General features: G+C 40.6%; 1 protein-coding gene across 2 annotated transcripts in view; it reads right to left on the minus strand.

Annotated features, from left to right (window-relative positions):
- The window catches only part of LOC106086488 (arf-GAP with coiled-coil, ANK repeat and PH domain-containing protein 2), a 51,160-nt gene extending 25,838 nt beyond the window's left edge, over positions 1 to 25,322 (minus strand). For both annotated transcript variants that reach the window (XM_059362815.1, XM_059362816.1), the window contains exons 1-5: positions 24,623 to 25,322; positions 5,948 to 6,064; positions 5,743 to 5,836; positions 1,619 to 1,783; positions 1,322 to 1,465 (exon numbers count right to left, since the gene is read on the minus strand). In XM_059362815.1, the coding sequence (XP_059218798.1) occupies positions 1,322 to 1,465; positions 1,619 to 1,783; positions 5,743 to 5,836; positions 5,948 to 6,064; positions 24,623 to 24,675 (573 nt within the window). In that variant the 5' untranslated portion in view covers positions 24,676 to 25,322. The remainder of the gene's footprint in view (positions 1 to 1,321; positions 1,466 to 1,618; positions 1,784 to 5,742; positions 5,837 to 5,947; positions 6,065 to 24,622) is intronic.
- Between the last annotated feature and the right edge of the window lie 230 nt (positions 25,323 to 25,552).

A 25,552-nucleotide genomic window follows, 5' to 3' on the forward strand; every position in this document is an offset into this window, starting at 1 on the left:
TCTCAGTGAGAGGCTGGGTGGCATCAGTTCTTGCTTCAATACTGAATGCCTTTGATACTCGATATGACAAGGCGAGTTATTGGCGCCTTTGAATAACCGACGAGCTTGCTCACCTATGAACCAGAATTACTAATTCCGCATACAGAAATGGGGCTGCAACAACAAAATCTTTTACGAGAAGCACTAAGTTGGCATCTCTGCAACACACTGTTACAACAACAGCAACAACAAATCGTTGATATTCATTACTTTCCATAGATCCATATAATTTTGTTTATAACGGGGTTCTACCGAATCATTTATATTGGCTTTCTTTGCAATTGAATCTTGGATATAATTTTTATACCCACCACCGTAGGAAAGGGGGTATATTCACTTAGTCATTCCATTTACAGCATATCGAAATATCAATTTCCGACTCTACAAAGTATATATATTTCCGATCGTCATAAAATTCGTCCGTCCGTCTGTTGTAATCACTCTGCAGCTTTCAAAATTGAGATATTGAGCTGAAATTTGACACAGATACATCTTTTTGATGCACGCTGGTTAAGTTCTTGAACAGGCCAAATCGGACCATATTTGCATATAGCTGCTATACATACCGATCTGCCGATAAAGGGTCTGAAGCCCATAAAAGCTTTATTTATTACCCGATTTCGCTGAAATTTGAAACAGTGGGTTAAAATATAACTGCCGTATAGACCGATCTGCCGACAAAGGGTCTGAAGCCCATAAAAGCTTTATCTATTAACCGATTTCGCTGAAATTTGAAACAGTGAGTTATTCTAAGCCTCCCGACATCTGACCTAAATATGGATCAAATCGGACTATATTTAAATACCGCTGCCGTATAGACCGATCTGCCGATCGGTCTGAAGTCCATAAAAGCTCCATTTATTATCCGATTTTGCTGAAATTTGAAACAGTGGGTAGTTTTAGGTCTCCCGACATCCGTCCCAAATATGGTTCGGATCGGAATATATTTAGATATAGCTGCCATACAGACCGATCTCACGATAAAGGTTCTGAAGCCCATAAAAGCTTTATTTTTTTACAAATATACCCGAGGTGGGTATATATGTAAACCCCCAATGTTCGGCCCGGCCGAACTTAATACCTTTTTACTTGTTTATTTTTTTTTATTAAATACCTATTTAAACTTAATCTTCCTACTACACACACTGAGTAGAGTCCAATGTCATATATTCTTACTGTAGACCTATTAACAACTTGGCAGCCTACAATAACTACTTAGGTTTGATCATTCTAATAATCATATTTGCTTTCCAAAGAATACCTAACACACATTCAAACTTACCGTTGATAATATAGAAGGTACTTTGCGAGACTGAACTAAGGTGATGTAGTTGACATAATCCAATGCCGTGTGATAAAAACATGATTTTGATGCTGATAATATATTGCCTGCTTCCTGTACTTCCTGTGTACGATTTTTGCTCGCCTGTAAAACACAAAAAAAAGGATTACCAAACACTCAGGCAGACTTAAGTTAAAGAAGTAAAAAAAAAACAAACGAAGAGTGTACATGTATCCCCCTTTTGAACAATCTACAATACATACATATGTACATGCATATTCAATTCAATTTACTTACTTGGGCATTTTTAATTAATGCATTGTCATAACCCTCAGACACTTTTAAAAAATGCCCCTTATAGTCTTTCACTTGATTAATATCGTCCTTAACGAAAACGCTTAAATTTTTCAATACAGTACGGCTGGCTTGATCCAATAAAATCGTATGAAACTTATTCATTTCCTACAAGTAAATAGAAGAGAAGAGGGATGAGAACAAAAATAGGAGAGAAGCGAAACGTATGAACGCTATGAGAACAGTTACACGAGAATATAGGGCACAGTGCATACAATGTTGAGTTTAATAGTAATTAAAAACGCGACACAGTGTAATTCGACAAAAAAAAGGAAGAACAAATATTTACTTTTTACTTTACAAAGTATCTAGGTTAGGTTATGTTGAAAAGTGGGTGTGGATATTAATCCGCCCCATGCCACTATGAACATGCATCTAAGCCAGTAGTCGGCTTGTTGTGCTCTCTAAATACTGAAAAGTAACCTCGAGAAAGAAAATCTAAGTTAGGAATTCCGTGCTACATACAAAATCTTTAATTGTTTTCCATACCACGCCCCTATGTTGGTTCATGACTGGTATAGTGTCCTTCTAAGTGCCTGTATCTGTTAGTCGCGAAGGCAAGGCCAAATCAATCTTCGATTGAAGATCGTTCAAAGAGCGTTTACCTACAACACTATCTGAACATCGTCGGCATATGTATATGGGGCACACCAATTCTGTATGGACTTAAATAAGTCGTTCAAATATAAAATAAATAGGAGGGGACCGAGTACAGATCCCTGAGGAGCTCCGCTTTTAACCGGCAGCGTAGATGAAGTTATATCACCTATCTGAACAAATTGAATTCTATCAACCAAATAGGAAAACAAAAGTTTACAAGCGTTTTTACCAAGACCGTAAACTGTGGACAGCTTCTTAATCAGGATGAAGTAATCCACCCGATCGAAAGCCTTCTCTAGATCCAAGGAGAGCAAAATACAGATATTGTGACCTGCCACGCAATTCCGAATTTGGTCGGTAAGACCTAAAAGCAACATGGACGTCCCTTTACCCTTCCTGAATCCGCATTGGCAATCATGTAAAAGCGAACTTCGGTCAATGTAGGTTACAAGCTGTTTCTTCAAAACATGTTCCAATACCTTCAAAAGCACCGACAGTAACGCTATAGGTCTATATATTGCGAAACATTACCAGTGCTCCTCTTTTTCCTTATAGGGTTAATCCTAGCAATCTTCCAGCTGTTTGGAAATGCGGAGGTCATGGTAATGTTATTACATCACATCGTCTTATACATCAGATAGGTTGTCTACTTCCTTTCAATAATATAGGGTTGCCATTTATATTTCGGGATTGGACATCCCTTGTGTTGCAATCTGCCAATTGACAGCTCTATCGTTAAGCTTGACATTCTTGAGGTTATACGTACTCAGAACTTTTTGACATACGAGCGCTATTTGTGTTTTTTACAGTAACTTAAAAGATTCATCTCGCCCAAAAAATAGAATTAAATCGTGAACATTTTCGTGCGATTATTTTTTAAAACTTTCGACGGAGATTAACTCAACAACAGTGCATCGATGAACTTAACTCAATTTTAGGCGATAAATCTCCTTCAAGGACCAGTGTTTATCGATGGTATGTTCTTAGTTCACTCCAAGACGAATTTCGTGAAGGTCATCCAAAATCAGTTGTTTTTCCAAAAACTAACCAACTGCCATCTGATATTGCAATATCGTCATGTGACCTATCGTTAGATTGAGACAACCTTAAGCATTCGTATAATATTTTATAATACTTCTAAGGGCTAAGGATCCGAACGAGCTATGCAGAAGGGCCGAAAGGATCTTGCATATGGCATATGACTGGGCTAGACCCAGAGGTCTCAATGTTAATGCAGAGAAGACTGAAATATGCCTGTTCACGAGGAAGACGAGGGTGGGCCAATTGTACGCACCACGTTTCCTCAAAAATACGATTTCGATACCTGACAAGGTCACATACTTAGGTGTGATCTTGGACAGGAAACTGAATTGGAATTGTCACATTCAGGAGCGTACTGAGAAGGCTAACAGATGTTGGGCAATATGTAGACGGGCCGGGCCGGAGGCTCGAAATGAGGCCTGAATCCGAGGATAGTCCAATGGCTCTACAGGACTGTGATAAACCAAGGGTTACTTACCCCTCAGTAGTTTGGTGGATCCTTATGCAACATAAGGACCATACAACAGCTTCAGAGAACATGTTGCCTTAGTATAGGCGGAGCGAAGAGGACCACGCCCACTAGGGCACTGGAGACTATTCAAGATATGCGACCCATTGCGACATACAGAATAAGTGTGAGGCAGCCACTGCGGCTATGAGACTTAATGCGATGGGAGAATGGATTGAGGATGGGAGCACATCATACCATCGCGGTATAATCGAGGCGACGATAGGAAACCTGGAAGGAAGAGAAGAGATTTCCGAAGTCGAGTGCGGAGGCACTGCTTGCATCGGCACAGTCTTGGATTGACGGAACACTAATATTGCCATCTGGAAGATCATGTTACACGGATGGATCAAAGCTAGAGGACAGAGTGGGCCTGGGGTCTACGTTGAGAACCAGACACTAAGATCTGTTTTAGCCTGCCTGACCATAATACGGTCCTTTAGGCGGAGGACCGTATTTCGGGCGATCACGGAATGCGTGAAGTAGTGTGGTGCTAACGCGAGGATGTGGAGTATGAACATCTTTACCGACAGTAAAATTGCCAAAAGGGCAATAACAACCAGGACGGTAAGGTCACGAACAGTCTTGCAGTGTAAGGAGATTAACGCCTTCTCTGAGGATGGCAAAATCCGCATCGTTAGGGGGCCATAACGGAGTAAGGGGAAATGAAAGGGCAGACGATTTGGTGGTGAAAGCAAGAGGACTGCCGTCAACCCAGTCCGAGTTAAGAGAGTGGGCGACGAATGCGCAAAGGACGGCGAAAATCTTATGGGGGATCCAGACCGTGAGAAGACGAGGCTATTACTGAAGGGAAGTAAGATGGAGGTCAATATAGCTATTGGTATCATAACGGGACACACAGGACTACGAGCTTACTTATGTAAAATCCATGCTGTAAGTGATAGCATGTGTAGGGCATGGGGGGAAGATGATGAGACGTTGCCGGAATTCCTTGCCTAAAATTTTCTTTTTAGAGGTTACTTTATAGTTTTTAGAGCGTACAACAAGCCGATTACTGGATTAGGTGTATGTCCATAGTGGCATGAGGCGGATTAATATCTGCACTCTTTCAAGCTAAGCTAAGCTAACGATGTGCGTGTGTCTGTCCATCCGTCTGTTGTAATCACTCTACAGATTTATTTAGATTCTCTTAGAGATCTACACGGTACGTGCCGTTTCTATTGTTATTCCATAAAAGTTTAGGAAGTAAATTAAGGCTATTGTTGGTAGTGTTTTCTGTAAATAACATGAGTTGGATTTTTATTGGTAAGTTATCTGACCATGTTTTAATTTCTACTACAAATTCCTCTACCAGACTCTTACTTAAATCCTGAGTGCATTCTATATGACAAGGCGAGGTATTGGCGCCTTCAAATAACCAATGGTCATCACGTAGGAGGCCACCGTAGCGCAGAGGTTAGCATGTCCGCCTATGACGCTGAACGCCTAGGTTCGAATCCTGGCGAGACCTTCAGAAAAAAATTTTCAGCGGTGAAGGAGGCCCCTTATCATTTAACTTAAACTTGAATCGGACTGCACTCATTGATATGCGAGAAGCTTGCCCCTGTTTCTGTGCATCACGTTTTCAAGGCAATCCCATGACAGCCGGTTGTACGTACCGGATTGGCCCGTTTGAGTCTTTCATCGGCAAGGGCTGCCGCCTTAGTCTACAATACACTGCTACAACAACAACGTTTTCGTGGTGATCGGTCCTATAGACCGCAACGTGCTTGCTCACCTATATGAGCTTGACGAGAATCGCTACCTTCACATTCAAATGTGGCTACCACAACATTTTGTTTGTATTTTGTTGACATTTTTTTTTTGTATCGAAAATGTCCAACTCCGAAACACTGTGCGCATCGTATAAACTCACATAGCTCTGCTGTAGTAGTAATGAATCAATAACTCTACGAACCTGAAAGCAATGGATCAGCCTGCCCAAGGCATTTTGGGCACTTTTGTTATCAGAAAAATGAGGTTTCAAGTCCCAGAGGGACATTGCAAATGCACTGGAATATTAAAAGAAAGAAATTTATTAATTTAACTGTGAAAGATAGAAATAAGAGTGTAGTTAAGATGGTATAAAAAAATTAAAAGAAAGATTAAACCCTTCAACTTACCTCTGATTTTTGACATATTCTTTACCCGAATCAACGGCTACATTACAAAGTTTAATGATTTTCTCCAAGCGCTGCTCCAAATGTTCAATGTCCGATTCCTCTTTTGTGATGAATTGCCTAAAATAAAAAAAATAGAAATGCCAATAAATAAAAAATAAAAAAACTATCTAAACCATATCTGTTTGTCGACACAAGTATTCTCTGATTGTGGCAATTGTAGCTTATAAATAAATAATAACCGCCGTTGTTTGTTTGTTTTTATTTGGTTAAGTTTCTTTCTTTCTTTTTTATTTGCCAAGACCAGCGTTTGAATGACAAAAATAAACAATCAGAAGTAGCATTAAGACCATTTTCGCGCCCCGCTTTTTTCTCTCTTTTGATTTGTGATTGTTTATCTTTTCTTTAAACTTACGCCCCATATGGCTTTAAGAGTGTTCGGAATTTGTTTCATTCCATTTTTTTTTGCCGTTTAAAGCGTGTGCTCAAGTGTCGCGTCATATCGCATACATTTTTATACCCTCCACCATAGGATAGGGGTATACTAATTTCGTCATTCTGTTTGTAACTCCTCGAAATATTCGTCTAAGACCCCATAATGTATATATATTCTTGAACGTCATGACATTTTAAGACGGTCTAGCCATGTCCGTCCGTCTGTCCGTCTCTCCGTCTGTCCGTCCCTCCGTCTGTCCTTCCGTCCGTCTGTCAGTCTGTCGAAAGCACGCAAACTTTCGAAGGAGTAAAGCTAGCCGCTTGAAATATTGGACAAATACTTCTTATAAGTGTAGGTCGGTTGGGATTTTAAATGGGCTATATCGGACCATGTTTTCATATAGCTGCCATATAAACTGATCTGGGATCTTGACTTCTTGAGCCACAAGAGGGCACAATTCTTATCCGATTCGGCTAAAATTTTGCATGAGGTTTTTTATTATGACTTCTAACAACTGTGCTGAGTATGGTTGAAATCGGTCCATATCCATCCATATAAACCTATCTGGGGTCTTGACTTCTTGAGCGTCTAGAGGGCGCAATTCCTATCTGATTTGGCTGAAATTTTGCACAACGTGTTTCCATATGACTTTGAACAACTGTGATAAGTATGCTTTAAATCGGTCCATGACCTGATATAGCTGCCATATAAGCCGATCTTGAATCTTGACTTCTTGAGCCACTAGAGGGCGCAATCATTATCCGATTTAGCTGAAATTTTGTATGAGGTGTTTTATTATGACTTTCAACACCTGTGCTAAGATTAGTTCAAATCGGTCCATAACCTGATACAGCTGCCATTTTAACCTAAATATATGGGATCTTAACTTCTTGAGGGCGCAATTATTATCCGATTTAGCTGAAATTTTTCATGAGGTGTTTTGTTATGACTTTCAACAACTGTGCTAAGATTAGTTCAAATCGGTCCATAACCTGATACAGCCGCCATATTAACCAATATGGGATCTTAACTTCTTGAGCGTCTAGAGGGCGCAATTCCTATCTGATTTAGCTGAAATTTTGCATAAGGTGTTTTGTTATGACTTTTAACAACTGTGCTAAGTTTAGTTCAAATCGGTCCATAACCTGATATAGCTGCCATATAAACCGATATGGGATCCTAACTTCTTGAGCCACTAGAGGGCGCAATTATTATCCGATTTGGCTGGAATTTTGCATGAGGTGTTTTGTTATGACTTTAAACAACTGTGCTAAGATTAGTTCAAATCGATCCATAACTTGATATAGGTGCCATATAAACCGATCTTGAATCTTGACTTTTTGAGCCTCCAGAGAGCGTAATTATTCTCCGATTTGGCTGAAATTTTGTACAATGGCTTCTCCCATGACCTTCCACATACTTGTCAAATATGGTATGGTACAGCTCCCATATAAACCGATCTCTCTAGTTTACATCTTGAAACCCTAAAGGTTGCAATTCTTACTCGAATTGGCTGAAATTTTACACAATGACGTCTACTATGGTGTTTGAATTCAATTCAATTAAGGTCCGAATCGGACTATAACTTGATGTAGTTCCAATATTAAATCAATTATTTTCTTTTATCCTTTGGTTGCCTAAAAAGAGACACCGTGGAAAGAGCTCGACAAATGCGATCTATGTATATAAGATTCGGCCCGGCCGAACTTAGCACGCTTTTACTTGTTATACCCTGCACCACTAATGTGGTACAGGGTATTATAACTTATGGAATTAGTTTGTAATACCCAAAAGAAAGAGAGATAGACCCATTGATAAATATACCGATCGACCCAGAATCACTTTCTGATACGATTTAGCTATGTCCGTCTGTCTGTCCTTCTGTCTGTCTGTCCGTGTGTCTGTCTGTCTGTCTGTCTGTCCGTTTGTCTGTCTGTCCGTCTGTCCATGTTAATTTGCGTGCAAACTACAGGTCGCAATTTTCATTCGATCGTGTTCAAATTTGGTATGGGCATGTTTTTCGGCCTAGAGACGAAGCCTATTGAAATTGGAAAACATCGGTTCAGATTTGTATATAGCTCCCATATATATGTTCGTCCGATTTACAGTAATACTGCAATAAAATGGTCATTTGTTAACCGATTCTCTCGAAATTTGGCTGGAATAATTTTCTTACAGGCGAGTTTTATAGAAATCGGTTCGGACTAGGATATAGCTCCCATATATATGTTCGTCCGATTTGCAGTAATAATACAATAAAATGGTCATTTGTTAACCGATTCTCTTGAAATTTGTTTGGAAGGATTTTCTCTTGACTCTCGACATTGCTGGCAAATTTCACTGAAATCGGTTCAGATTTAGATATAGCTCTCATATATATAAATATATCGCCCGATTTTCACTTCTAAAGCCACTGCAAGCGCAATTTTTGATCAATCTTCCCAACATTTTTTACAACGCTTTTCTCAACGAGTACCACATTATCTAAGAAGTTTACTCGAAATCGGTTCAAATTAAGATATAGCTCCCATATATATGTACGTCCGATTTTGAGAAATATTGCATTAAAGTGCTCATTTGTTAACCGATTTTCTCGAAATTTGGCAGTAAGGAATTTCTTATCACTCTCGACGGTGAATTTTAAAGAAATCGGTTCAGATTTATATATAGCTGTTATATATAAATATGACGCCCGATTTTCACTTCTAGAGCGACTGCAAGCGCATTAATTGACCACTCCTGCCAAAACTTCGCACAAAGCTTTCCTCGACGACTAACACAAAATTTGAGAATTTTGCTTGAAATCTGTTCAGATTAAGATATAGCTCCCATATATATGTACGTCCGATTTTGAGAAATATTGCAATAAAGTGCTCATTTGTTAACCGATTTTCTCGAAATTTGGAAGGAATGATTTTCTTATGACTCCCGACATTACCGGTGAATTTTAAAGAAATCGGTTCAGATTTGGATATAGCTCCCACATATATGTTCGTCCAATTTGCAGTAATAATGCAATAAAATTGTCATTTGTTAACCGATTGTCTTGAAATTTGTTAGGAAGGATTTTCTTATGACTCTCGACATTAACGGTAAAATTCATAGAAATCGGTTCAGATTTAGATATAGCTGCCATATATGTATATCGCCCGATTTTCACTTCTAGAGCCACTGCAAGCGCATTTATTGACCAATCGTCCAAAAACTTTGTACAATGCTTTCCTCGACAACTACCACAATATCTGAGAGGAGTGCTCCAAATCGGTTCAGATTTAGATATAGCTCCCATATATATGTTCGTCCGATTTTGAGAAAAACTGCTAATTTATTAACCGATTCTCTCGACATTTGGCAGGAACGATTTTCTTATGACTGTCGACATTACTGGTGAATTTCATAGATATCGGCCCAGATTTAGATATAACTGTCATATATGTATATCGCCCGACTTTCACTCCAAGAGCCACTGCAAGTGCATTTATTTACCAATCTTGCTAAAATTTCTTTCTTTCCTCGACGACTACTATAATATCTGAGTTTGCTCGAAATCGGTTTAGAATTAGATATAGCTTCCATATATATGTTCCTAAAATTTTAGGTAGTATGCAATAATGTTGTCATTTGTTGTTGTTGTTGTTGTTGTAGCAGTGTGTGGTACACTGAGGCGACAGCCCTTGCCGATAAAGGAATTCATCGGGTCAATCCGGTACATACAACCGGCTGCCATGGGATTGGTTGTCATTTGTGAACCGTAGTTACTACGGTTCAACTACTGTGAACCTTGGTTATTACAGTTTGCCCGAAACGTAATACGGATTGTTAAATAACCCATCTGAAAACATCCAGCGAGGTCTATCAAAATTGTTTCAGAATAAGACAAAGATCCCACTTTGCACCTATAGTGTAGGTGTATGGTATTATAAAGTCGGCAACGCCGGACGTTTGCCTTTCCTTACTGGTTCATTAAAAGTTTACGTCCGTCTTTTTGTTTTTCTTGGGCATGTTGTTATTGACGACAACAAATAATTATAGATTTAAATATATGCTAATCTATGCCATAACATTTTGATAACAACATACATACATACATATTTATCGAATACTGTTTAATATTGGACGATTCGAAGATGCAAATTTCAAATGATTGAAAGTTGAATATAGTTTTTTTTAACTTTTTCCAAGAAATATAATAATTATGTACAACAGAGTTTGTCTCATTATAGATACGAATTTTTGATAAGACGTAAGAGTTGTATGCACAGTTTCGTATATACATACATACATACACACATATATATATGTTACATAATCGCTAAAAAAATATACGAAATTAAGATTAATTATTTGATTAAGCTGAAAATGGTGTTATGTATGAGCTATATATTTTTTTGTCAATCCCCCTGTAACATATCCAAATATTCACAAACGACACTGAATAATCACAACAAGGTTGTGAGCATCTCACGGGTTGGAACAAAGCTCCGATTTGTGTGGTATTCATCGTCATCAAGAGACGCTCAGCTGGGAGCTATCAGGAGCGTCCACAGGTTGCGTATAGTGGGATACTTCGCATACGGAGTAGCTGCAATTGTTGTCGCGTACAATCAGCGGTATCGATAAATACTAAGTTCATATCAATCCCATGGCAACTGGTTGTACGCAACGGATTGACCCGATGAAACCCTCATGGACCAGGGCTGCCGCTTCAGTGTACGTGTTCGTCTTTTTTCGTCATGGGGGAGGCACATCCCGGAGTGTCTCCTCCGCACGCTTCTGGTCCGTGCCGGGATTGAAAAGAACCCCGGACCCTGGTTCTGTTCGGTTTGCCCGAACCGCCTTCACCATCGGTCGGTGACGGTGAGGTGTTACCGTTGCATGGAATTGGTACATTTCCGATCTACCTCTGGCCTCACTTCACTAAGGGAGTATGGTCATACTGGATATGTTGCAAGGTGCTGTGCGAACATAGCCAGCAGTGGGTCACAAGCGTCCTCGTCGTCGGACTATGTGACGCCCCTACCTCCCCCGTGCGGCAACAGCAGCATTCCAGTCCCAATATTGCCAGGCCAGTACCGAGAAATGTATAATTTTTGCAACTAAACTGCAACGGTTTCCGTGGCAAGATCGATGAGATTGTTAATTTGATGAGTCGGAAAAATATATTGGTCGCAGCGATCCAGGAGACAAATCTGACCAACAACTGCAGCTTGCACAGTTGTCACCCATACAATGTGCTACGCAAGGATCACTCAACCAATGGAGGTGGTGGATTGACCAAATTTTTCCATTGTATACAAATGTGCTAGTGGCCGAGGGGAAATTCCGTGACATCATTAACGCAGCAGGCGCTCGCTTTATACCAGCCGGTCGAATACCCCAAGTGCGGCCCAATTTCCCGGCGCAGGCAGGGGCACTCGCAGACGATCGTGATGGGATTTGTTGTATGGACCACACTAACACCAGATTCAGCGAGCTGAATCTAGAAACAGGGTACAGTGGGCGAAGTTACGAATGCCATCCGTGGCGCCAAATCATCAAAGGCGTTGGACCCCGACGGAATCTCTACATTGATGTTGAACAATCTGGATTTACCTGGAGTTGAGTACCTTACTGCTGTCCTCAACCTGTCTTATAGTTCTCGATGTAGGGAAAATGGCCAGAGTGATCCCGCTACTGAAGCCTGGAAAGGACCTGAGTTTGGGGGAGTCGTACAGACCGATCTCCGTTCTCTCACCAGTAGCAAAGACGCTTGAGGAATTACTCCTCCCTAGCCTCGCAGGAGAATTTCCATTCGAATACAAACATGGATTTCGAAGACTGCGTAGCACAATGAAAGCTTCGCATGCCATTACCGCACACATTTGCTGTGGCTTCAACCAGCCTAGGCCATGTGATGGGACGGTCCACCTGGCACTGGACCTATTGAAGGCATTCGACATGATCAGCCATGCCAAACTACAAGGACATCTCCAACACGTCCATCCAGCCAGGCCTGAAACGCTGGGTCGCGAATTATCTGTGTGGTCGCCAGTCATTTGTAGAATTTAGGGATAAGAAGTCGAAGCACCGTAGAGTGAAACAGAGAGTTCTCCCAGGAGGGGTGATATCTCCGTCACTGTTTAGCCTCTACCTATCCTCCATTCCACCCCCTCCAGACGGCATAGAGATCGTATCATATGCGGACGATTGTACGATCATGGCGTCAGGCCCCCTACCCATTGTTGCCATCAGCGATAGGTTGAACGTATACCTCAACGAACTTGCCTCATATTCCGCTGCAAGAAATCTGAAGATATCTGCCACCAAATCTTCAACCACATTGTTCACTACAAAAATGCGTGAGTTGAATACTGAGATCCTACCAGTGCGAAGACATAACTACATGCTGTCTAAGCAATACCTTTTGGACTGTTATCGCAGAGACCATCCAAATCATCATCTTGTGGATAGAAGCCTTAAGGTAGGATAGAAGCCAGCGCTACAAGAGAGAACCTCTAGATCAAGCGGCATATCAAGCAGGTATAGACAACATTCATGCAGATGTGGTAAATGGCTACCAGGTGAATGTGGTCCTTGGTGAACGACCGCCTCCCATTGCACCTGAAGAAATTGACCTCCCCCGGCAAACCAGAGTGGTTCTGGCTTAATTACGTTCCGGGAGATGCAGCCGCCTCAACTCCTACAGAGCAAGGGTTGATGCCGACGTGCAAGATGTATGTCCCGATAGTAACCAGGGACCGCACGATACACGTCACCTGTTTAACTGTCCAGCCAGACCCACTCGACTCAGAACCAGATCCCTTAGTCGCAGAGTTCCATCTTAGTCGCAGAGTTCCTGGGTCTTGAAACTCAACAGATTCAATCAGACGAAAGATAGAATACAATAAACTGCTACAACAACAACTACAGTTATATCCGATCTGAACGATATTCAACAAAAGTATGTTTCAAATTTCATGGAAATCGGATGAAAAATGCCTCTTCACACTTTACAAAAATGAGTAGTGGTCTACCAGAACTCACTGTGCCAATTTTTTGCCTCAAGACTTTAAGTCTGGAGATCGGTCTATAAGGGTATATATAACAAAATTCCGATTTTATGGGATCAGAAGGTCAGGTTTATATACAAAAAATACCAAATCATCAAAAATTGTTTGGAAAATGTTTTTATACCCAAGATATCTGCCAAATTATAAATATCCAGCATTTGGGTATAAGCCCGGGTATTTGCCTAATTCACCGGGTAAATACCCATAATCAAATTTTGCATAAATATGCAATATACATCACTTTTTAAAATGCCTGTGGCTTTACGAGTTTCTTAACCATTTCTGGCGTGGACATTTCAACAGATCGACCACTAGGTTTTCGTCCTGCCAGCTAGTACGGCCCCATTTATACACATCCACCCAATGTTTTATGGTTGTAAACAAAGGCCCAGACACCCCCAAAGTAGAAGCGTCTATATGTCAGGTTGGCTTCTTTAGGGGCTACCCTCGTACCAATGTCTCGGTTTGGATATGAAATTTTGGAAAAAAAAAACCTATTTTTCTTTGTTGCAAAACCCCTAAACCTCATTCCTCTCTGTCATCCAAACATTCTATTGGCCCCATTTCCTTTCTCGAAGCGTACAACTTGGTTCCAAAGACTTCCTTTGCTTGGGCACGCAACGACGTCCTGCCCATATACACTAAAAATAAAATAGTTCAAGCTCCCTGACCACCATCATATCCATTAATTAATGTCATATCAAAAACGTATGTATTTCTAAGTTGGCTTAGTCATATCCACCATCTTCTCCCTGTAGCCGTTGACTCAGCTACCGTTTTACCTACAATACTTTGTGTAGACGCCAACTACAGCCTTAGAGTGAGATAATTAGAGAAATATTGGAGTTGAAGAAAAGCCCCGGTCTAATATGCCCAATGTAAACAAACAAATGATGAATCATAGCCTTCGTATGGGAATGCAAAGTTGTAATCATTAACATTCTCTAGTGTTTTTTTTTTTTTTTCTGAGACAACTATTATTTTTTCTTCGCGTGAATTCTATTGTGTAGCATAGGTATGAAAGGCAAAAACTGATGTTTCAGTTAACGTTTATATTGATTTACTTGGCTTCATCTTGGAATCCAATCTTCAAAAGTTACCCAGAGTCTATCTCATCAAACTTCCCTTAGCATTATGAATTCCGCAAAAGTATTCTTGTTCAATGAAATACATATGTATGTGTGTTTTTTATTCAACTGAACAAGATAAACATTGTGACGACGTCGACGATGGTGACGACGCTGCCGCAGTTGATGAATAATCAACAAATACATTGTGTTTAAAGGAATAACATTTACTTTCGATTCATCCCAACTGTTTTTGGTGTATCAAGATGATAGCGAGACTGAAAAGAGTTGCCATGTTAGCGGATTTTGAAAACTATGTGTCAATCATCCCCTCCCCCTCCCCCTTACCCTAATTTTCAGAAACGCCAGATCTCGGTGATGGGTGGTGCGATTTAAGCGAAACTTTGTGTGCTGTCCTATAGTAAAATAAGATAAAAGATAAGAATTTGGTATCCAAATTTCAGTCAGGTGGGGTACCTAGGAGGCCGCCCCACCCTAAAACCTCCCCAATATATATGTATATAGACCAATCACGACAATATGGGACTCAAATGAAAGGTATTTACGATTAGAAAACGTATCTGATATCCAATCGTCGGATGAAGTGTTTGGAGGACCACCCCAACACCGACCCCAAAACAACCCTAAATCGAACCAACCATATTTACCGACCATGGCAATATGGGACTCAAATGAAAGGTATTTGCGAGTAGAATACGAATCAAATTTCGGGTGGGGTACCTAGGAGGCCGCCCCACCCTAAAACCTCCCCAATATATATATATATATAGACCAATCACAACAATATGGGACTCAAATGAAAGGTATTTGCGAGTAGAATACGAATCTTATATCCAAATGTGAGACTCAGTTTATGGGGGTCCGCCTCTTCCCCAAAACACCCCCAAACAGGTCTTATATGCTGACCATGGCAATATGGGACTTAAATAAAAGGTATTTGAGTGTAGAATACGAATCTGTTATCCAAATGTGGGGCCAAGTGTTTGGGGGGCCGCCCTCCCAAAAAAAACCCCAAGAGTACAAATTTAAGACCATAGCAATATGGGGTCAAGTGAAAGGTCTTTGGGAGTAAAGCAAGAATTTGATATCAAAATCTGGGAAAAAGTGTCTATGGCGCCACCCCACTCATATAACACCACCATATAGGACGTATTTGCTGACCATTCCAATATGGGGCTGTAATAAAGGCTATTTTAGAGTAGAACACGAACACGAATCTGATATATACTTTAAGGGCCAAGTCACTGAACTGCCGCCCTTCTTCCAAAACACCCCTCAAACTGGGGTTTGGTTTGGAAATATGGGGCTCAAATTAAAGGTATTTGGGAGTAGACCATGAATCACTCCCATAACAACCTCCAAATTGGACGTATTTGCTCGCCATGCCAATTTGGGTTTTAAATGGAGTGGATCTCGATATTGATAGTTTTTAGGGCCCGTATCCCAAAACGGACATTTTTGCTGACTTTTTGCATTAAGGGATTTAAATGAAAGGTATTTGTGATTAGAAAAAGAATTTAATATCCAATTATGAGGCCAATGGCAAAATGGGGTATTTGGGAGTACAATACGAATCTGATATCCAAATGTGGGACCATGTATTTGGGGCACCGCCCCTTTTGCAAAACTCCCTCCAAAGAGTACAAATTTTGGGGCCAATAAGGTTCATATGGGATTCACATAAAGGTATTTATATTATTGTACTGTTTGTCAAGTTTCACTAAAAGCTCTTTAATTCTCGAAAATAAACATTCAAAGGATAATTTTGTTCCATAAAAAGCAAAAGAAGGCGCAGCGAAGCGGGCCCGATTCAGCTAGTTGACTATAAAGTTTAACAAGTAAGAAAATTTAATATTTGCTGTATTTTATTTACCAGTCCAGCGAAACGTTGGCAGCTCTTACACCACATAACCAAATATCAACAAAAAATAATAATAAATTTTAAATTTAAGTAAATGTTTTTCGGAGTTCACAAATGTGACTTAATCAAAATCCTAAGCAATTTTTCCACTTCAGAACGTTTAATCAGTGAATAAATATTGGGTTGCCCAAAAAGTAATTGCGGATTTTTTAGAAGAAAGTTTGCAAGTTTTTCGGCTAGTATATGTGGCAGTCTGTGGCTCTCGAGATCGAATAACACTTTCGACAAGTATTGTAACTGCAAAGAATAAGTATATTTGTAACCAGGTTCGTATCCTGTCTCTAGAGCGATTACATAGTTTGGAGTGGCCTCTGGAAGTTTCAATATTTTTTTAATAAAGTATCGGTAGAGTTTTTCCACCTCATTAAAGTAGGAATTTCCCCATATCTGCGCACCGCAGCTATGTATAGAGCGACAAACGGCTAAAAACATTTTCCACTTCGAGCTTAGGTTAACGGATGGTTTAGCAATAAAATGTTTCCATGTGGAATTAAGAGCAATTTTTGCAGCTTCTTGTTTCAGGTGTTTAGTAAATGATAATTTCGGAGTTAGTATCAGACCCAGGTACTTGTATTCATTTACTATTCTGATCAGTTCGCCTTTGTATGCCCATTTTTCGTTTGTGGAAAGTTTTCCGCCTTTCCTAAATACCATTATCTCAGATTTTATCTGGTTAACTTCCATTCCCCATTTATCACAGTAAGATTCCAAGTTGTAGATCATTTGTTGTAAAGTTCTCGGATTATCAGACATTATTATTATATCATCCGCGTACATTAATAGACGAATGCTAGTTTGATCCACTTGAAGTCCTCCCTCCAAGTGTTCATGTAAATCATTAAGGTAAATGGCAAAGAGGGTTGGCGACAATAAACAGCCTTGTTTAACTCCAGTACATGTGTCAAAATATTCCGACATTTGGGAGCCTGACCAAACTGCAGACCTTGTGTTCTCATAGATTTTTTCTACAAAGCGGGTAATTTTAGATGACAGACCGATTTCGTGCAGTTTATATATTAACAGTCCTCTTGGCACTCTATCAAATGCGGCCTTAAAATCGACGAAAAAAGCATAAACCTTTTTATTGTCGTGTAATTTAATATTAATTATAGCTGAGAGATTAAAGATATTGTCCACTGTAGAGTATCCTTTTCTAAATCCCGCCTGATATTCGTTCAATATTTGATATCGGTTTAGCCAGTCCACTATCCTGCAGTTGATCATTCCTATCATAAGTTTCCCTATGCAGTTCATGAAAGTGATACCTCGATAGTTACTCACTTCGTCTAGGTTTCCTTTTTTATGAATTGGGAATATGATACCTGTGCGGAATATTTCGAAGTCGTCAAAACCGTTCAAAATATTAGTGAAGGCATTGCATAATTTTCCTAAGAATTCGTTCGCAAGAAAATATAGAAATATGTTAATAGAAGAGTTTAATTACTAATTAAGAATAAAATTAAACAGAAAAATATAATAACTCAATACTCCGGCAGACGGTTTAATTATAAACCATGCTGTAAAATTCTTTATTATCAATAAGATATTTTTTGTAAAATTGTTTTATACATATTATAACGTTATATGAAATAAAGAACCATTGAATTGAATTGAAAATTGATTTTTTAAAAGAAAGTAAATGCATTTTTAATTAAACTTAGAATGAACTTTTATCAAATATACTTTTTTACACTTTTCTAAACTATTTCTAAAGCAAGCTAAAAGTAACAGCTGATAACTGACAGAAGAAAGAATGCAATTACAGAGTCACAAGCTGTGAAAAAATTTGTCAACGCCGACTATATGAAAAATCCGCAATTACTTTTTGGGCAACCCAATATGTTGCGTTCTTCCTCTCTTAGTTATGTCATTCAAATTGACACCATGCAAATGGAAATTTGCAAATTTTGCCCATGAACATTCCACTAAGGAACAGGGGCAAACTTCTCACATATCAATGAGTGCAGTCCGAATCAAGTTCAAGCTCAATGATAAGGGGCCTCCTTTTTATAGCCGAGTCCGAACGGCGTGCCGCAGTGCGACATCACTTTGGAGAGAAGTTTTACATGGCAGTGTACCTCACAAATGTGCCAGCATTAGGAGGGAAAACCACAGTTGAAAATTTTTTGTCATGGTCTCGCCAGGATTCGAACCAGGCGTTCAGCGTCATAGGCGGACATGCTAAACTCTGCGCTACGGTGGCCTCCTCCAAATTGACACCATATATTTTAATAAGCGGCGATAGTAAGCGTCGATAAGATCAGGCCCTTAGCTAAACGGGGATAGCATTTTTCTCCATACAATCTAAGCGAAAAAATCCGCTTAATGGGTAAATAAAACACCCCTATTAAACAGGTCGTTGTTGTTATTGTAGCAGTGTATTGTAAACAGAACGTGAATCCAAACTGCAACAAAAAAGATAAAATGTCAAAGCCTGTTAGAGTGAAACAGGGAGCTCCCCATGACGGGGTGATATCTTCGGCACTATTTGACCTCTTCCTCTGCTCTATTCCACACCCTTCAGACCGCATCGATATCTTATCATATGTGAAAGATTGTACGACCACGCCTTCGCGCTTGCTTTTTGATGACATCTGTGAGAGGTTACACTAATACTTTGCCGATTTTTCCGTTTATTTCGCTGTCACGAATTCGAAGATATCTGTCACCAAATCTTCAGTCACTCTGTCCATTACATCGTCAGCGGTGATATATAAGTTATTGGATGTGATTGTCAAAGGCGTAAGAATTCAGACCACCAACTATCCCAAAATACTTGGTATCACATTTGACAGTCTTTATAAATCTTACCCACATGCCACTGCAATTTGTGACAAGGTCAAAACAAAGAAGTTTTTTTTTTTGAATACATACAAAGCTATCGGTTCGTCAGTGATTCATCATGCAGCGCTGGTGTGGACTCGCTGCAATCCCATGACAGCCGTTTGTATGTACCGGATTGACCCGATGCAGTTCTTCAACCGGCAAGGGCTGCCGATTCAATGTATAACACACTGCTACAACAACATCTCGCTAAGCTAAGCGACACACAGTGGAATAATATTCAGATTTGTCTGAATGTGCTATATACTGGAGCAGACTTTTTTCTCAGTTCTTATGTGGACCACCTCTTATACGATCAAGGCACAACTACATACTGTCTAAGCAGCACCCTTGTGGACAGTTAAACAGGTGGCGTGTGGTTCCAGGTAACAACCGGGACATACAACTTATAAACTGGTATCAATTCAATTCTGGTATCAAGTGTCGAAGTTGAGGCAGCTGCATCTGCCTGAACGCAATTGAGCTAGAACTACTCTGGTTTGCCAAGGGAGTTGCAATGGGTAGCTGTTCACCCTTTCTGTTACAGTGTCTGTTAACACCACCTGGCCTGGTTGTTGTTGCAGCGTTGAACCTCACGATCTGAATTATGTAGAACCACCCTCATATATCCTACTCTGGCCTTACCACCCTCATATATCCTACTCTGAACGCAACCCAATATAGTCGCAGAGTTCCTAGGTCTAAATTCTTAACAGAAACCGGCAGACGAATGGTAAAATGCAAAACAACACATTGCTACAACAACAACAGCAGCAGAGGCATTTATAAGAATACGGTGACGGAAGGGGAGAACAGCTACAAAGTAAATGTCGTTTTTGGAGACCAACTCTCTTGGCAAACTCGCCTCAATTCCTATTGCGCCAGAATTGACGACAAGGTGTTGGGTTTGTGGTCGCAATTGTAACCTGGGGCTATCCAACAGATGTCACACAAGAGTTGCTGGATATGCATATTTAGCAGAAATAAAAACACAACGTACTGTTACAATAACATCTCTATCCCATGGCAGCCGGTTGTACGCAACGGATTGATCGTATGGAGTCTTGATCGGCAAGGGATGACGCCTGTGTACGTGTTCGTCCCTTTTTCGTCATGGGAGAGGCATATCACGGAGTGCCTTCTCCGAACGCTTCTAGTCCGTGCCGGTATTGAAAAGAACTCCGGACCCAGGTTCTATTCGGTTTGCCAGAACCGCCTCCATTATCGGTCGGTGTCGGTGATGTGTAACCGGTGTATGTAGTGTGTACAATTCCGATCTTGATCTGGCCTTACATCACTACGGGAATATAGTCACACTGAATATGTTGCAAGGTTCTGTGCGAACAAAGACAACAGTGGATCACAAGCGTCTTCATCGTCGCCGGACTGTGTGACTCCGCTGACCTCACACGTGCGGCGATATGCGCAATAACAGCATCCCAGCCCCAATATTGCCAGGCCAGTACCTGGAAGTGTATCATTTTTGCATTTGAATTGCAACGGTCTCCGAGTCAAGATCGACGAGAGAGTGGATTTTATGAGTCGGAAGAACATACTGGTTGCAGCGATCCAAGAGACAAAGCTGACCAACATCTGCAGCATGCACAGTTGTCATGGATGCAAGGTGCTACGTAAGGAACGATTAAGAGATGGAGGTGGGGATTTGCCTTCGTGCTACACCATTCCGTGCAATATAGACCCATCTCTCCTGCACTTGGAGTTGGTGACCCCTACATGTGGTGCATGAGGATAGCAGTCAGGTCCGGTACTGACGATATAGACCTATACAACATGTATATACCGCCGGTTGGTAGCTGTATACCGATTAATGGCCAAGCTTACAACCCCGACATAAGTGGGCCACAATCGTCTGGTTCTAGATGATTTTGACAGAGCAGATTGTAGGCTCCAAGTTATGCACGGTGAAAGAGAATTCCCCCACTAGGATTTCCATCCCCTGTTCTCCTGAGTAACGTATCCTGTCAAGCCACTATTTCTTTGGGATCAGACCTTCATAACCTCTGAGCGCGGGACGTCTATCTATCAGAATAAGGCCGGTTGGGCTGGCTTCAGAGAGTACACCAATCGCCGTTTCAGTGAATTGACACCCCCCTCTTATGTGAAATTCCGAGACATCATTAACGCAGCTGCCGCTCGCTTTACACCAGGCGGTCGAAACCCATGGTACGACCAAGAATTTCGAGATGCTACTGAAGGCAAGCAACCCTGCGATCAGTAGGAACGCGTCATATAAAGGAGAGGTATCGGGAGAAGAGAAGAAACATCTATTCCGCAGAAAGAAAAAGGAAATGGAAACACGAAGAGTCCGAGCGAATTGAGATGTACAGGAGAAAGAATGAAGTCCTGAAACTCTACTAAAGAATCAAACATCAAACCGATGGCTTTGGTGCAGGCACATCCTCCCGAAGAGACAAAAAAGGAAATTTGGTAACTGATACATATGTGTATTGAGGATATGGAAAGAAAATTTTTACCCCGCTGCTAGTGTCCGACGTTAGCGACGAAGAGGATACCACAGAACCAATCCTTAATAATAGTATAGAGTGTTTACATTCTAGTCAGAATTAAGTCCAAGTGGTAGTGACCCGACTGAAGAACAACAAGGCAGCAGGAGCCGACGGATTGTCCGCTGAACTTTTTAAGCCCGGAGGCGACACTCTGACAAGGCGTATGCATCACCTTGTCTGCGCGAACTGGCTTGAAGAACGCATACCCGATGATTGGAACCTCAGCATACTATGTCCCGTACACAAGAAAGGAAATAAGAAGGAATGTGCCAACTGCAGAGGAATAAGTCTTCTCCCCATCGCATACAAGATACTCTTAAGCGTACTGTGTGAAAGATTAAAACCTTAAGTCAATGAGATAATTGGGCCCTATCAATGCGGTTTTAGACCTGGTAAATGCACCATAGATCAGATATTCATACAGCGCCAAATCCTGGAAAAGACCCCAGGATAAATCTACACCTACTATCTCTTTGTTGACTACAAAGCCGCTTTCGATAGCCCTATACGCTGAAGGTATTTTAAGCCATGTCTGAGTTTGTTATAATTTATGGACCAGTTTGCATTGGTGGAGAGTATCGGCGTCGTATGAATCACGAACTGTATGACCTGCATGACGACGTTAGTATAGTTAAACATATTAAAATACAACCGTAGCGTTGGCTAGGTCACGTTGCCAGAATGAATGAACAAGCTAGAGTGAATTGGCCCGAACGTCAAACATACCGGCAAGGGCTTCCGCCTCAGTGTACAACACACTGCTACAACAACAACAACATAAGCTGTAACTTAGGCACCGGTTTAGGCAAACAGTAGTGTTAAGTCACTCTCGAACCCCGGTAGACGTGATGACAGGACCTCAGTCACTTTTGGCGACGTATGTTCAATCGTCAATTTATTGCGCAGACCGCTCTGCCTTCTCTCACCAGCAGCCAAGACACTTGAGGCATTACTCCTCCCAAGCCTCGTAGAAGAATTTCCATTCGCCGAATATCAACATGGATTTCGAAGACTGCAAAGCACAACAACAGCTTTGCATGCCATCACCGCACACATTTGACGTGGCTTCAATTAGCCCAGGCCATGTGATAGAACGGTCCTCGTGGCACTGGACCTATCGAAGGTATTCGACATGGTCAGCCATGCCAGATTATTTGAGGACATCGCCAACACGTCCCTCCAGCCAGGCCTGACACGCTGGGTCGCGAATTATCTGTGGGGTCGCCAGTCATTTGTGGAATTTAGGGATAAGAAGTCGAAGCAACGTAGAGTGAAACAGGGGGTTCCCCAAGTTGGGGTGATATCTCCGGCACTGTTTAACATCTACCTGTACTCCAGAAACAAAGTCCTCGAGTCACTTGCCGCGAAGAAACCTTGCTGATCAGGTGCAAAGCAATTAACCGGTCTGCGGTAAGTTATGCAGCACCAGTTTGGTCTCGTCAACTATGTGACACGCATGGGAATAATATTCAGATCTGTCAGAATGCCGCCTTTTAAACTGAAACGGGGTGTCTCCTCAGTTCTTCTGCTAACCACCTCCATCAGTAGACAAAGATCCTACCAGTGCGAAGACATAACTATATGATGTCTAAGCTGTTATAGCAGAGACCATCCAAAGCATCATCTTGTGGATAGGTACCCACCACCAAGAAGACGTAAGGAATATCTACATGATCTAGAGCGTGAGTTTCAGCGCTACAAGAGAGACCCCTAGATCAAGCGGCATATCAAGCAGGTCTAGACAACACTCATGCAGAAACGGTTGCAGATGCGGTAAATGGCTACCGGGTGAATGTAGTCCTTGGAAAACGACCGCCTCCTATTGCACCTGAAGAAATTGACCTCCCCCGGCAAACCAGAGTAGTTCTGGCTCAATTACGATCCGGCAGATCCAGGCGCCTCAATTCCTACAGAGCAAGGATTAATGCCGACGTGCAAGATGTATGTCCCGATTTGGACCAGAGACCACACGACACACGTCACCTGTTTAACTGTCCAGCCAAACCGACTCGACTTACACCCAGATCCCTCTGGATACACCCCACCATAATTAGTGATTATCCGATTTGGCTGAAATTTTGAACGTAGTTTTCTGTTACGACTTCCAACGACCGTGTAACCCGATTAGTCGGTCACGGAAAATTTTTATTTGAATACATGCTGATAAATACCAAAGATACGACCCGGCCAAAAATATAACGTTTTTACTTATTTTTTTATCTTTCTTTACTATTATTTTTCAATCACTTTTTTAAAGTTTTTTTTTTTTTTTTTTTTTGCTTTCGAACATCAACTTTTAATTGAATAATTTCTTATTACTTTTTTAGTGTTTCCTGGTATCTGGCATCTCTAACGAAACCACCGCTTTAGTGACGAGTGAGTGATGGGTAGTTTTCTCAGTAGTTATTGAAAAACTTCTCACTCTTTTGCGCTCACTCTTCACAAAGGCATTAACGAAAACATGTTAATTATAGTACGACACATTAAAATCCATACGATTGCGTCGTCGTCATTGTTGTTGTTTTTTTTTTTAATAAGAGTAGACAATAAAAAACTGAATATTGCATGATTTGTTAAGCTTTAATGTAACTGCTGGTAGCAATCCCTTTTGTTGTTGCTAATGTTGTGCATTTTTAATCTAACCACATTTTATAGGGGCGTTGTTGCTGAAAGTACATCTGATAGGCGTATGTCAACAACAGTCCCATCTGAAAGTAGTTTTGTAGAAAAAATTCTATCCCAAATTGACCACAAATATACAAGTTTTTGTTTGTCTTTTTCCGACGAATGTATTTATGTCACTCATTTGGGTGTTTTTTTCTTCATCACTTACCTAAACTTTGGTGAGTCCTTGAGACATTCCTCAAACTCGATGGTGGATCTCATGTTTAGCCACTTTTATTGTATGGATTTTAATAACTTCGCCTTACAAACAACATACATTCGCACTGTTATTTTTCAAGCCGTTTTTTTTTTGCTCGTTTAACGTGCTTCTTTATTGAATCTACGTAGCCAACTGAACACTGTGAATTTCAGATTCCTTTGCATTTACCAAAGTAATCACTTAACATAACTATACTTTCAGCTGTTGCGCTTCAAAAAAGATCCTTGTGTATGCTATCTAAGGTAATTGTTGTTGTTGTGGCTTCTCCGCTATACTTGGTTGTTGGTGTGGCAGAAGCTATCCTGTTGTTTCCTGTGTGTTGTTGTCGTATCAGACTATTCACTTTATCTTAACCCTCCACACTTCGCGCTCGCAAAATATTAATAATGATGACGATGAACACGTATATTTTTTTTTATCTCAACAACTTCCTTTTTCCCGATTAGGATATTATTTTTAAATTTGCTTGCTATTTATTTCCTAACTTGTGTATATTTTAATTGCTTTACTAAATTAAAACTCTAAACTTCACAATGATTATCTATTTCCGCTGTCAAATTCGTTGTTTCTCAGTAAATAACACGATTCTTTTACACCAGATTGATTTTTGCAAAAGTAAAAAAATAGAGTCACCACTAACTACCAAATGAACTAACTAAACGTCAACGTACTCACTTTCCCCCAGGGTTGTGTAAAAGTGTATGTTCATGTGGACATAATGCCAATGATGATGGAACGTATACACTAGATAAGGGAAATATTTTTTTCGTCTGGGAGATGGCGCAATCTGCACTCTAAAGGGCGTACACGAAATTTGACCTCAAGAGCATGCAAGATATATTAATTTACAGTGAAAAAAGTCTTATGTAGAGTTTACAT

This window comes from Stomoxys calcitrans, chromosome 2 (genome assembly GCF_963082655.1).
Source record: "Stomoxys calcitrans chromosome 2, idStoCalc2.1, whole genome shotgun sequence".
Lineage (NCBI taxonomy): Eukaryota > Metazoa > Arthropoda > Insecta > Diptera > Muscidae > Stomoxys > Stomoxys calcitrans.